Genomic DNA, 14436 nt, shown 5'->3' with positions numbered 1-14436 from the left:
TGACCCACTGTTGTCCCAGAGACCCCGTTCCTGTGACGGTCCAATGAAAGCAGCCAATGCAGCCCGCAGAGGACTCTGGACGCCAGCAAAGTATCACTGCTTGCAAGTGCGGTAAACACTAAGTCTGTGGCACGTGGTCCTGTGCGTGGCCCGTGGGAACACTGCAGCAGTCGCGTCTGGCACTTGGTGTCTGAACCTTAGGTGCAGACGGTACATTAAAAAACAATGGAAAAATGCCAACTGAATACTCCCGAAGGGAGTCTATCTGCACCAGTCACTGGCTAATAAGCCCAGAGGGTTTTGTTCCTGCCTGGATTCCTCCACGATGAAAACAGTTCACCGGAAACGGCGCTGGACGGGCCGCCTCCTGCGGGTTTTGGGCTGCGCGGCCGTGTGACAGCTCATCACGGCAGGGTGGTTATCAGCAGCAGGAGACTGGAAACCCAGGGATGCGAGAGAAAGCCCCGGGCCTGGTCCCAGCTCCCCTCGGGCTGGCAGAGCCGAGAGCCAGGCCCCAGGTCTCCTGCAGGACGTCTCCCGCCTGCCAGGGCACCGGCTGCCCTCAAGCACCTGAACCAAGGATGCCCGCAGTGACGCTCACCACGTGTTGAATCCTTAATTTTAAAGTGATGCTATTGTCTGTTAACAAAATCGTAATAAATGTGAGACACGACAGAGGGTTGGATACGTAAATGTTCTGTTGAAACCTGGGGTTAAATGTCCCTTAAGCAGGGAGCCAGCAGAGGTGGGCGGCAGGAGGCTGGTGGCCACACTGGGCTGTGCCCGGCGGCCCACTGTCCAGCTTGGGCCTCCCAGGAACGGAGGGGCTCGCGCAGCCTGTAACCCCTCTAAAGCCAGGGGTCCGAGGCCAGTATCCTCTCCTTGCGCCCCTCCTACCCCCACATGGCTCAGAGCGAAAAACACAGAAAATCCTCATCATAACAATGTTCTTTTTAAAAAATATATGTTTTTATTGAATTTTAGAGAGAGGAAGGGGGAGGGAGGGAGGGAGGGAAACATCAGTGATGAGAGAAAGTCATCAATCGGCTGCCTCCTGCAGGCCCCCGGGGGATCGAGCCCACAACCGGGCCTGGGCCCTGAGGGAAATCGAACCAGGGACCTCTTGGCTCACCGGTCGACACCCAACCTCTGAGCCACACTGGGCAGGGCAACAACGTTCTTAAAAACCACGCAACAGTCCCGACTAAGACACCCCGGTGCAGAGCACGCGTGGTGGCTGGCGCCGCGGGATCACGTGGTTTTCTTTCAAAGTGTCTGTTATATTGTCAAGTTACTTCTAGAATTTATTTAACGTCGAAGGAGAGCCCACCGGGTCCTCCTCAACGCTGCGTGGGGGCTGGAGTCCAGGGGTTCACGTCACTCGGGAGTCCAGGGGCCCTGCAGGGCACACGTCCTGACATGTTAACCGTCCTGGGGGCGGCACGTCAGCCTGAGAAACCATCTGGAGCACCGGTCAGTCAAGGTGGGCTTTACCTGATTTACGGTAAATTAAAAGGTGTCCTCGAAGGGTCTCGAAACCGTTCACAATGTCAGTGAGAGGAGCAGGGGTGAGTCAAGACGACAGAAGCCAAACACCTACCACGGGAGGGATGTGTGATTCAGAGACGAGCCGAGGGAGAAACACCGGCCAACATCCCCGCCCAGGACACCCCGGCCTTCCCCCGACAGGCCGCAGCTCCCCGCCCGGCACCCGCTGTGGCTCGTCCCGCGTTCCTCCTTCCGAGCTGAGCTAACCGCCCCGTGGCCCAGGCCTGACCAATCAGACGAGCTCGCCCTCCGCCAGCTTTGAGAGCTTTCCCTCCGGATGCCACCGGTTCCGCCTGTCCAGGTTGTCCCCGGCTGCCCTTCCTGTCCCTGACCCAGACCCTCGGGACAAATCCCAGGGACTCTGTGTCCCCGACTGGAAGGAGCCTACAGACGTGTCACGGGCCGGAGGCCTGCGTCCGCGGCTGCGTTTCTCACTTGCAAACCCGCGTTGACTTAAATGGAGCGGGAGCTGCCGCCCCAGGAGAACTAACTGCCCTGCGTGGTCAATCCTCAAACCTCCGGGGCTTAAGACAGCAAAACACGCTCCGCACGAGGCCTGAGCGACCTCGAGTCCCGAAGAACTTACAGCTGATGATCCCGCCAGGAACGCGCCTGCCCAGCCCCCTGCGGCCGCCCCAGGCACAGCACTCAACCCCGCGTCCCTGCTGCGAAGGGGCACAACCCGGGCCCCACTGCTCGGGGTGCGGGAGGGGCAGGAGTTAAGGGGGGGGGCTGCGACCAGGGCCCTGACACAGTAGCGTTACAGTAACGATTATTAGCCATTTCCATAAAGTTATTAGCCATTTCCACATCATTATTAGCCATTTCCATAAAATTAAACTGCTACATTATGCTAGTTTCCAAAATACACTTAATTAATTAGCATCTAATTATTATGAGAGGAACACGCCTAACTGCACGCCCCCGGCTTCCCAGGACGTTGGCATTTATACCCAGGAGTCGGGAGGTCTTCCTGGAGGAAGAGACAGAGTAGAGAGTGAGGGGAACAAGGAACCTCAAGCCCACAGCCCCATGGCAGGGGCTGTGCCAGAACAGGCCCTTGGCGTCACCGGACTAAGAAGAGCCCGGCTGGACGGCCCTCCCTGCACCCACACCCAGCCTGGCCCGGCTCAGCGGTGAGGGCCTCGGCCTGCACCCCAGAAGGCCCAGGTTCAATTCCCGGTCGGGGCACCTCCCTGGGTTGCAGGTTTGATCCCCGACCCCAGTCAGGGTTCGTGCAGGAGGAACCAAATCGATGTGTCTCCCACATGGATGTTTCCCTCCCTCTGAAATCAATGGAAAAAGTCTCAGATGAGGGTTGAAAGAGAGACAGAGAGAACCTACACCCGCGGGTCCCACTGCCGGGCCGAGTGCTGCCGCCTGGGCACAGGGACTCCAGCCGGATCCTGGTCCCGGGAGACAGGTGGGGGCTGTGGAGCCACAGGCGTGGCCCGGGCCGCGTGCCCCCAGGGCTCGGGAAGGTGGCGCGGAGGCCTGTCATCGCCCCTCTCGGCTCTGGAGGGTCCCTCCCACCACGTGCGTGTGGTTAGAACCTGGCAGGCGGGGTGTTTACACGTGATGCTCCAGGTCACCGGGTAATTACAAGGCGGCCCAGAGGCAAACAGGGGATTAAGTAATTACAGTTAGTGAGCGCCACGCGAGCACCGTCAGTCACTGCCCGTCAGTCACCAGCCCTCAGGCTCCCGAGGACCCGGCGCCCAGGGGGACGGCTGTGCGGTGGGCCCGGCCGGCTGACGTGCTTCTCCGTCTGTTCTGGTTTCTGCAGAGTCGAGGGCGGGATCCCCTTCTCCTGAGGCTGCACCGGGGGTCCGCTCAGTGTTTGAACACCCCCCCCCCCGGACACTGTGGGAGGCCAGGCGCAGGGACCTCACCAGGTCAGGACAGACAGAGGGAGTGGGGGTAAAGCTGTGGCGGAGTCTCGGGGGGACTGAGGACACCAGCCGGGCCCTGCTCTTCCAGAGTTTTCACCGTTTGCAGGAATGAACAAAGCCCAGCATGACGCAGAAATATCACCGATTCCCATTTCCATGTGCACCTTCTCCCCCTCATCTCTTAGTGATTCCTGTCGCCTCAGCTTTGTGTCTGTTTCCGTCTCACAGGCAGAAATGTGAGGGTTATGCTGTTCCCCTCACATGCAGACAGCCTCCCCCGAGCGTCCCCCGGGTGGAAGGGGGGCCCTCCGGTCTCCTCCCCCACCCCACACACAGCAGCTCCCTCCCCTGGGATCAGCTGCAGCTCCCCAAGTTCTAAAGCACCCTCTGGGAAAACGCAGCGAGCCCTCCCTCCCAAGTCGCCTTGCCCTGGGGCTTGGCAAAGCCAAGCGCTACCTGGGGAACTCACTTGTGAAGGACACTTGTGCTCTAAAGCTTCGAGGCCACGACTGCCACGAAGGAGACCCCACGTCCAAAAGTCAGGTAGAGACCAAGAGGAGGGAAGGGGCCAGCCTCTCAGGGTGTTACTCCCACCAGCTTGGCGGCCACCCGGCTGCGAGCTTCCACCACCCCCGTAATTCACGGCTCCCGACTCTGCTCAGAGAAACAGCTGGGAGACACGGCGCACGTGGAACTGTGAGTCTGTTGCAGGCTCACATTTAATGCTCTCAGAGTTTAAAGAAAACTCACAGACTAGACCCAATGTCCGTGGCCCACCCTGTCCCGCCTGGGTCCTGGGAAAGCAGCACCACGTGTCCTTGCGGTAGAAACAGTGCAGCAAGCAAAGCCAAGACAGAGGGCCCGTCCTCAGAGCTGGGCTGCACCAGGAGCCTGTCTGCACCCCAACAGCACAGCTGCACCAGGAGCCTGTCTGCACCCCAACATTGCAGCTGTATCAGGAGTCTGTCTGCAGCTGCACCAGGAGCCTTCTGCACCCCAACATCAGGGCTCCATGAGGAGCCTGCCTGTCCCCTGCTCTGACACCCTGAGAGGCTCCCCTTGGCTGCCCAGCCCCCCTCCCCTATAGCCCTTCATGTCCACACCTGCCAGGACCCTCAGGAGGCTCCTCCCTTCTCCAGGTGGCTCTCTGCACAGGACACTCCCAGCTTCCCCCAACACCCAGAGGAGATTTCATGTCCCTCTGGGGAAGTCCCCTCACTCCTTCGAGCATGTGCAGACACCCTGTGAATGCTGGGCATTGATTGATGTGCCTGCTTCATTGGGAGCTGGCACGTCACCTCCCAGAGCCCCCTCCCGTGACGGGTGTGTGCCGACCTCACTGAAGGATTCAGTCAGAAAGGAGACTGAAGCGGAGCACAGACTCCAATTGGGTGCTGACAGGGTCTTTCGGGTTAAACTCCCCCGTAAAGGCAACGTTTGCAGATTTTGCCCGGAGAACCCTGAAATATAGTGTTAATCTAGCCAACAATACCAGGAGCCACTGCCCTCCGTGGAACCCGCTGGCTTCGGTCACGCCGACCAGGACGGCAGCTCTCCTCCCAACGGCTGAGTAACGGCCCTGATTTGACACGCGGGCTGCAGACTTCCAAATATAGGTGCTGGGGCACGGAAAAGTCCCTGCTCTCTGTTCCCTAATTTAGCAACTCTGTCTGCGTCATGAGTCAAACCTTTAAAACAGGAGAGTTCCACGTGGTGCCTGAACTCAGGCGGAGTGGCAGGGCCGGGGCACTTCTTGTCTCCAAGGTGGTGGAAGCTTTGCCTGTGGCCCTAACCCCAAAGCCCAGCTCTGGGGCCCCCAGTCTCCCCCAAGGAGGGGCCAGGCTACTCTCGGGCTCCCTCCTGTGGTCGATGCGGGACACGGACGGTTGGGCCCCACAGCTCCCGCCCCAGGAGAGGCACCTCCCTGGCCTGGGTGCCTCACCTGCGCTCAGGGGGTGTGAAGGCAGGAGAGACGCCAGCAGAGCCACAGAGGGAGCCTCAGCCCCGCCTGGATTATATCTCTGAGTGAGGAGGAAGATCTGTCCTTGGCAACCCCCTGCACTAGATAAATCTTTTAAGAATGAAGCCTGATTAGCGCGAGCATGTCTCCGGACCCGGCGCAGCGAGGACGGATCCGACGTGTACGTTCAGGTCGGGGCTGTTGCTCACCTTCCTTACCCTGAGGGGTTTCCAAAAACCCCAGGTATATATACACCCATGAAATCCATCCGGCTGCTTGGCAGGTGTGAGGGACAAATGAGATGCTATCGCCGGAGCACACAACGCCGGCGCCCTCTACCCGGGAGAGGTGCCGGGGGAAAGACAGCAAGTTCTACTGCGCAGAGTCTGAACCCGGCACAGCCTCGGGCTCCCTGTCGCCGCGAGACGGGCACGTCCCCAGCCTGTGCAGAGGGCGAGAGGACGGCCACACTCGCCAAGTGTCAATCACGGGGTTAGGGTAAAGTTAGGGTGCGATTCACAGTAACATGTACTTGGGATCCCAACGTAGCGTTTTACTGATGCTTTTTACATCATTGATTCTGGGGTGGGGGAGTAAGGAGGGTGTGGAGGCAGCCAGATTTCCTGGGGACCCTCCCTGGGACAGCGAATGGAAATTCATTTCGCCAAGTGGGCTCTCCCTCAGAGGCTGGCTGCCCCTCGGGGGTGTTGCGGCCGCCCAGTCACAGGAAGACAGAGGATTCTCCACACATCCTGGGGTGATGGGATCCGGAGCAATACACCAAGTACCAGCGCGGGCTCAGAAAACTCAAGCAACAGCTGCAGGAGAGACCAGGTCACCAGAACCTCGGATTAGGAAGCCGCTCAGGGCCGTGAGGTAGCCACACGCTGGGGCCGGCCTGCCCGGGGACCATGCTTCCCAGGTGCTGACCCAGGACTGAGGGCCGCCCTGACCAAGCAGCGCCCAGCGGGAGAGGGTTCGAGAGAGAAGGGGCACCGTGGGGCCTGCGGTGACTCCTCGCAGAGTCCTCCGAAAAGCAGAGAAAATCCGGCCTGAGGAGAAAGGGGTGGGGCACCTGAGGGGGTCCTGCCTTCAGACGACTTAGTACTCTCTAAATACCTAAGTAAATGGCCCGTGGAGAACACACAGTGTTCATTCTTGACCGCTGGACCGTCCAGCATGATGTGAGTCTGGGCTTGCACGAAGCCCCGCCCCCAGAGTCCTGACTGACAGCCTCTCAGGCCCAGGAGACGCCTCCACAGGATACATTGTATCCCGTAGCGACTGGCTCAGAGCAGGCACCGGCATGAGACATTGTATCTCTTTTAATCCTTAAAACTTTATGTTTATAGCCCTGGCCAGTGTTGCTCAGCTGGTTGGGCTTCGTCCCGTGCACCTCGAGGTTGCAGGCTCATCTCCCGGTCAGGGCTCATGTCCAGTCTATGGGCTCGATCCCCAGTAGGGGGCATGCAGAAGGCAGCTGATTGGTGTTTCCTCTCTCAAAATCAATAAAAACATATTTTTTAAAAAATTTATGTGCATCTGTTTTCCAAAGACAAGGGACTGCCTGGCCTGGACCTTGGCATGGGCTCTGACGTCAGAGCATTCAGGTGGCCCCACAGGAGATGCCGTCCTCCCCTCCCCACCCCCTGCCCTCTCTCCTCCTCCTGCTGGGGACAGGCGCCTACGGAAGAAGCCACCATAGCGTGTCGAGGAAACTCGCCTCTGGAAGGAAGCTGGACCGTGCTGAGCGCTGAGTCCTGAACAGGTGGAGGCGTCGGGGGACTCGACAGGTGCAACGCGTGGGCTCTTTCTGCTGTTCCTCCGTGACGACCAGACAGTCCCCCTCACACGGGTCTGTTAAGAAATTTACTGGGACTGCTCTTTGGGATGGAAGTGCGACGGGGAAGCTTGGCGTGTAATTCACGCTGCGCCCGGGTTCACGGCACTGCAGTCGGAGGGCGCCCGGGAGCACGCTCTCCACGCCGGGCGCACTCGCGGTCCTGAACCCGGAGCCCAGCACTGGCTGGGAACCTTCCGGATGCCATCATCCGGCAGCCTCGACCTTGCCAGGAAAAGAGCTGCTTTTCTCCGAAGGTCATTATTATTAAATTAATCTTAAATGTGCTGTTTCATTAAAAAATTTCTTCACGACACAGGCCCGAGTGCTTTGAATCAATCACACAACTGAAAACGACCAGGGCGCTGAATTCTGCTCGAAGACCCTCGTCCAGATCCCTCGAGTTGTTTATTGAATTGCAGGTATGTAGGGAATTTATTCCTTATTTTTTGGCTTCTATTTCCTATTTTAAAGTGACTGTTCTTATCGAAGGGGGAGACTGCATCTCATGAAGTCTTTTTGTTTCCGTTGGACCCCTAACATTCGGAGGGTACGCGTAACCCCTGGAACGGTGCGGGAAGCCATGCTGAGGGCTCTGTGAGGTTCCTTTGATTTGTGCCTTTTTCCTCTAGGTTATTTTTAAAAGTGAGGTAGAGTAAGGGAAGTGCAGGTCCGTGAGTGACAGGTGAAGAGGTTAACCTGAGGCTCAGCGGCGTCGGCGATGCGAGAACCGGAGCGTGACGCAGGCGGGGCCGTGTTCGGTCCTGAAGATGGGCCAAGCAGTGGTCACATGTGAACAAGGGAGGGAGGGGAGGTGGGTGCCCGTAAACGCCTGAACCCTGGGGTGCGATTCCGAGTTACTGGAGCGACGGCACCCAACGCACTCAGGCTTCTATGAAACCGGAGGCTCGGGAGCCTCGCCCGCCGAGCACCGAGGCCCAGTTGGAATCACAAACCCTGCCGCCGTCACCCCGGGAGGCGGCCCGAGGAGTTCGGGTCATCGGCCTGCCCGCCCAGTAATGAACTTTCCGTCACTGGGCTGTAAAATCCCTTCCTGGTCAACACAGAAGCGAAGCTTGAGTCCCTCTCGGTCGGGCGGCAGGTGCCTCTCCTGCTGCTGCTCCCGAAACCCGCGGGCAGGAGGGAGGACGGTCCCACCCCGGGGTCGCCGCCCCCAGGGCTTCCCAGGCTCCCACGGGGTGTCTCCTCCACCGTGGGCCTCGCGATCGTCACTGAGCGCGAATCCCCGCTCGCGGGGCGGGGGCGCGGGGCCTGCCCGGGGCCACGGGCACCATCCTTCCTGGGCCACTGCGGGCCGGCGTGGGCCGGACCCCAGCGGGCGGCAAAGCCCGGGGAAGTCAGAGAGCTTCTCCCAGTCCCCAGGAGGCAGCCGGGTCTCTAGACTGCGCTCGGGCTGCCGGCGGGGGGCTCGCTCCCGGGCCTCGATGGCTGCGCAGGGTAGGAGACAGACAGACAGAAACGCCCGACTCGGACGAGGTCAACCTACATGCAACAGCGGCTTTTTGCCAACAGACTGATGAGCTTTTCTTTAAGAAATCGCTACATCCAACCGACTGGAGGTACCCGGGGTGGCTGGGGCCCACCAGGCACGGCCCCGCAGACGTCTCCGAGCCAGTGATCAAACCCACCGCAGATCGCTGTTTATCTGGAGCCCTTCATGCTCTGAAACTTCGTTATTATTGGAAGACTCTCTGCCAGCAACCTCAAACGTTAAGAGTTGGTTTACTGCCCCTTCCCCCGCCCACCCTCCCCAAAACCCCGCCATAGGCACAGGCTGGCTAATGGACGGGGTCAGTAACCCGACTCTGGGGATAGAATGACTGCCGTGGCCCACCCACCGCAACGGCGGCCACCGGGACGGGGCCGGGGGGAGACGGACGAAGGCTCTCGGGGGGAAGAAAATGAGGAATTGAAGCTAAAAGGCCTCCGGTGGGCCTTCAATGAAAACGAAGGTAGAAACGGCCCTGCGAGGGGTCGGCACGGGGTGAGGAGGGAAGCGCGGGCACGAGCGAGGGTTGGGAGGCGCACGAAGGCGAGAGGAAGGCGGCCGGGGCGCAGGCGGCCGTGAGGAAGCAGGGTCTGCGCCGAGGGAGTGGGCATCGCCCGCTGCACCGACGCGTCTCCTCCCGAGGCCAGCTTCACGGGCACGGGCCGCCTGGCGCCACCCGTCAGAAACCGGAACAGCCGGGGCGTCAGCGCCGCTCTGAGACGGCCTCCGCGTCCACAGCTCCAACGCGAGGCGGCCAGGCCTTACGTGCCCCCGGTTCCAGGTACAGGCCTGTGCAATCCCAGCGCTGTACGCGTGAGTTACGCGGGACCCGCTCATTCCTGCGTCTGTGACGAACCCTGCTCTTTGACCTCCAGGCTGGGACTCCAAAACCGAGATAGAACGGCTGCTATTTTCACTTCTAAACAATTTCTTCTGAGCCCGTATAAAGTTAAAATTTCATTTCCTGACATCTTTCCTCTTGCAGGCTTGTTAAATAATCGATCGACCGTTAGTCCAGCTCTACAGACATGCGGATGTGAACGGCGAAACCTGCCCGGTCACCGAAACCAGCGGTCGGGGAAGCATGAAGGTGGCGATTCCAGTTTCCCGTAAATGAAGTCCGAAAGTGTCCTCTTCGTTTTCTTCCCTAATTCCAAGATTCTGCGGGAAAGTCATCGTTCCAAGTCTGTCCTATACGTGTGGAATAGGCTCCCTTTTCACTCAAAGCCGTATAAACGTTACCTTTGCCCCAACAGCGACGCCGTCGAGCCTGACGACGGCCCCATCCTGAACCCCCGACCGTCGCGGGCCCACCTGGACGCTGGTCACTCGGTGACCCGCTGCCCTCTCGCCCCGCGACCTCGGCCCGCGGCTGCTCGCTGCGGTCTCGGCAGGGCCGGAAGTGGCCTCGAGTTTTATTTACGGTCTTGACTGCAAATCAAAATTAAAGCGCCTCCTGCAGATGTCTGGGTTTCTGGCCGCCACGTGGACGGGTCCCCAGGCTGGAAAACCCTGACTGTGTTTAGCTTCCTTTCCCTTAACCGCCTCCGGGGCGGCGCGTGCTGGTGACTGAGACGCCCCTTCCCGGAGCACCCGACGCGCCCGCGGCGGGGAAAGAAAAGCCACCGTCGCCCCTAAAATACGGACGTCCAGGGAGAACAGCCTCAAGCAGGACGGTGCCCGTGTCACCCCGCGCGGGCCGGAAATGGAGGCGCCTTTCCATGCTGGCATCTCGGCAGCATCGCTGGGTCTCGTGGACAAGCTGACAGCGAGCATTTAAATGTACGTTTGAGCCAATACCTCCCTGCCTCTCGTCCGGAGCCACGAAACACACGTGGGGTGGAAAACGGCCGTTTCCACTCTGGGGTCCGACGTGCCACAGACCAGCGAGGCCAGAGCCCTCCCCGTGCGCCAGACGACGCGGGAAGGGGAGGACGGACTACCGGTCCCCAGGGAAACGGTGGCACCGGTTATAAGGTCCCCGAAGGTGCCAGGAAAGCAGAGCTGGGTCGCCCACCCCACCCCGAGGAAGGAAAGCAATCTCAGGCTGAATGTGGCCGCATCTCGACCGGCTCACTGGCGGGGGCCCTGGAAGCTGTTCCCTCTTCTCGCGAATGCGGACGCAGCAGAATGTGCCTGCGGGGGGGTCGTGCGGGTTAAAGGAGAAACCCCCGACCCAGTGTGTCCGTCACCGAAACCTGCAGCGGGCGCTCGCCTTCCACGGGCAGAGCAAAGGCGCGAGGGAGGTCCCCCCACTCTGCCTCCCACGTGGCCTCGTGGCAGCGGCCAGCTCTGCCACGAGGCCACGGCTCCCCTCGAACACGCTGGGACAGAGGCACCGGCACCGTCACTCCTCACTGCCCCACGGGACACACGCAGGAGTGGGCTCACTGGCCGTCAGGCAAAACCCACACGCCTGCACCTCTGACAAAGGAGGACAGTTGTCCTCTGAGCAGCCAACGATTTACATGGAACGTATTCCGAGTCTCAGCCAGGCACAGAAATAAAATAAAAGAGTCCACCACTCCCACAAAAACAGAGATGGCCTGGCCTTGGGATGCACCCACCTCTTCAGGTAAGAGAGACATGGGTCCAGGTTAGGGTGGGTTAGACTCGGTCAGCACCGTCTGTGCCCGGAAACAGCACAGAGGCCTGATCGCGGACCAGGAGATTGCGCACGGCCACCGGAAAGTCATAAGAGAAAACACCAAAGGTCTTATGGCCAAAATAAAAAAAGGCAATTATCAAGCAAAGCAGAGTCTCCGAGTCTTGAACACAAAGTCCAGGGATGCGCCCTGGCCACGCCGTTCCCCGGGGAGCGGGGAGACGGGAAGACGGATGCCTGGTTCCGAGAAGCGAGGTGGACAGACTGCTAAACCCCGCCGAGGCCGGAGGCGTCCCGTTTCTGGGTGACAGGAAGACAGAACACGGGGCCGAGGGCCGAGGCTCCCCCGGCAACCGCCCGGCTACGCGACGGACACCCAGGAAGCTCCCGCACACGCCAAGGGCAGGGCACAGGTGGGACGGCCGATGTCCTAGCACCCCTGTGACACGGCAACTCGAGAGCTGGTCATGACAGTGTTCAAACCGATCTCACAGGGACGGGGCATGGGCGCCATCAGATACACTGTGAATTGAGAACGAATATGTTCCGGGCATATTACCAGCCTTACCTTTAATCCTCTCGCGTGCTAAGCAGATATCACTGCTTGGTCCCCACTTTACAGATAAGGACAGTGAAGAGGAGACACCCCGCTGTGGCTCCCGTCTCCACGGATGCCACGGCCTCTCTGATTTATCAGGGACCAGATGTGGACGCCGTGGAGAGAGCCCTTCCCCTGGGAACAAAAGAGACCACCCCCCCCCGAAAGTGATCTGCAGAGACACCCGCGCCTCAGAGAGACGGGCGCGTGTAACATTCCACGCGGCCCATCCGCCAACTCCCCGGTGTCCTGGGCTGGGGGCGGGGTAAGGAGCAGTCTGCCAAAATATTTTACGGCTTTAAACTTTTCTCCTGGATGCAAAAGCAACACAGCATTTTATTTGCAAATGTGGTTTGAAAGCCAGAAGTTTTCTGGGCAGGGCAGTAAAAGAGGCACCCCAGGCCCCACGGGATGGGCCTCGCCACGGGAGCCCACGTGTGGCTGGCACCGCCCGAGACCCCAAAAGCCGAAGGACCAGAGGCTTCGAGGAAATGGTTAAATTGGAGGAGGGGAGGGCGAGCAGAAAAGAAAATCTGCAGAGATTTAAATTGTTCCAATAACTAACCACATGATCCTGCTGCTCCTCAGAGGGACCACCCGGCTGGGCTCCCCCCAGGACGGCAGGCGGGTGGCCGCCTCTGCACCTTCAGAGACTCCGTGGCCGCCGTGGCTAACCCGCCACCACAGCTCCGGAGAAGGCTCGGGGTCTCTGAGAACTGGTCTCTGTTTCTCTAACCCTTTCATGCACTATAAGGGGATGTCTTTATGTGTGTGCATCTTGCAGACATGTATGTACAGATGTGTACACACATGAGCACATGCGGGACGTGTTGCCGGACGGTCCCCTCCGGGGAGATAGAAAGCAGGGCGTGTGAACACCTCCCTTGCGCCTCCAGTGAGCAGCCTCTAATCTACGAGTCACTGTGAGACACAAGGCAGGGACCCAGGGCGGCTCCAGAAGAATTTTAGGTATGAACCATGAACTCGCTAGCTCCTTCCCCCTCGTACTGCTTTAAAAAAAAAAAAAAAAAAAAGGCTCACAGGAGTGCTTCGAATTTGCTGAAAAGCAGAACCGACCACAGCCTCTATTTTCGATACAATAAACGCCTTCAGGACAAGTCCCCGGCCGCCGAAAAGCATCCCTCCACCAGAGGTGTTCTCTCTGCCGCCGTGTTTTCTCAAGCACTTGTTCAAAAACACATTTAAGTGGAATGTTTTCCTTTCTGCAGATTGCATTAATTATGGGTTTGCAAACACTGCAAGCCCACGAGGTCTGCGGAGCTGGGGGCTGCAGACAGCCCGGGCCAGCGGCCGGCGGCTTGGCGCAGCCTCTGGACATAGCTCCGTGCTTGGCACCGCAGACCCGCGCGGCCACGGCCATCGGCTAGAAGTCGCAGCTAAGAAAGAAAAACACACAGCGGTCAACCGCAGTGACCCACGCCTGGGGCGCGCGCCGGCCTGCTCACGGCCGGCCCTGGGGGGACCGGCCGGCGAAGTGGCCACGGGACTTGCAGGCGGCTCCTCCCTCCCGTCTGCCGCGCGCACTAGTGACCAACGGTCCCCACTTGTAATGCCATCTGCTTTCCCAACTCCACCGAGGGAGGGTCTCCAGGACAGGCGGGCGAAACGTGTGGGCGACAAAGAGAGCCCACGGCTTGCACCCCCTTCACCCAGCAGCGCCCGGCGGAGAGCCCGGGACAGGCGCGCCCGGGTCCCGGGGGGCCGGGCAAGTGGGCGCCGAGCCCCAGGTGGGTGCGCGGGGAACAGCCCGCGGGGCGGCGCAAGCGACCCAGACCTGGTGTCCGCCCGCGCTGCGCCCTGCCCGCCCACAAGTGGGGAGCGCACCCCAACTCCCGCGCACCCGCGGCGCTAGGACCCCCCCCCCCGCGCCCTCCGCAGCCGGCGCCGTCCAGCCCGAGCGCGCACCCGCCGAGCCCACCTGCCCGCCGACGGCAGGCGGAGGGAGGCGCCGCCTCGGGTCACCTGCGCGGCGCGGGGCCGGCCGGACTCACCGTGAGCGCCGAGAACTTCTGCGCGGGCGCCGGCGGGAGCAGCCCCGCGAGCAGCGGCAGCCAGCAGAGCCGCAGCAGCATCGTGCGGGGCGCGGGGCGCGGGGCGCGGGGCGCGGGGCGCGGGGCGCGGGGCGCGGGGCGCGGGGCGCGGGGCGCGGGGCGGTCCTCTCCCCACCGGCGGCAGCCGGCTCGCAGCAGCTGCCCTGGCGGCACCGAGCGGTCCTCCGCGTCCTCTACGGCCTCCCCGGCTCCTGTCAAATAACTCCAGGCGCCCGGAGCGCCTCCTCCTCCCTCCCCCTCCCTCCCGGAGCCCCACCTCCCGCGCCGCGCTCCGCTCGCTCGGATGCCACTAGGGCGCGGGGCCACCCGGCGCGGGTCCGCGCGCCCAGAGCGGGAGAGGGGCCCCGGGCGGGCTGCGGCCGTCGGCGCTGTGTGCGGGCCGCCCCCTGCGCGGGTTCACGCGCGCACATC

At 61.0% G+C, this 14436-nt stretch overlaps 1 protein-coding gene across 5 annotated transcripts in view; it reads right to left on the bottom strand.

The window, feature by feature from the left end:
- SMOC2 (SPARC related modular calcium binding 2) overlaps positions 1-14200 on the bottom strand; it is an 88538-nt gene extending 74338 nt beyond the window's left edge. For 4 of the 5 annotated variants that reach the window (XM_081139743.1, XM_081139745.1, XM_081139747.1 and 1 more), the window contains exons 1-2: positions 14119-14200; positions 13966-14061 (exon numbers count right to left, since the gene is read on the bottom strand). In XM_081139743.1, coding sequence (XP_080995869.1) covers positions 13966-14046 — 81 coding nt within the window. In that variant the 5' untranslated portion in view covers positions 14047-14061; positions 14119-14200. Of the gene's footprint in view, positions 1-13965; positions 14062-14111 lie in introns of all 5 variants that reach the window. The other variant, XM_081139744.1, reaches the window with a different exon arrangement.
- Positions 14201-14436: the final 236 nt, after the last annotated feature.

Source organism: Miniopterus schreibersii (assembly GCF_964146895.1).
Source record: "Miniopterus schreibersii genome assembly, chromosome: 6".
Taxonomy (NCBI): Eukaryota; Metazoa; Chordata; class Mammalia; order Chiroptera; family Miniopteridae; genus Miniopterus; species Miniopterus schreibersii.
Note: the sequence above shows the minus strand (reverse complement) of the source record. Positions and strands in the feature narration are given on the sequence as shown.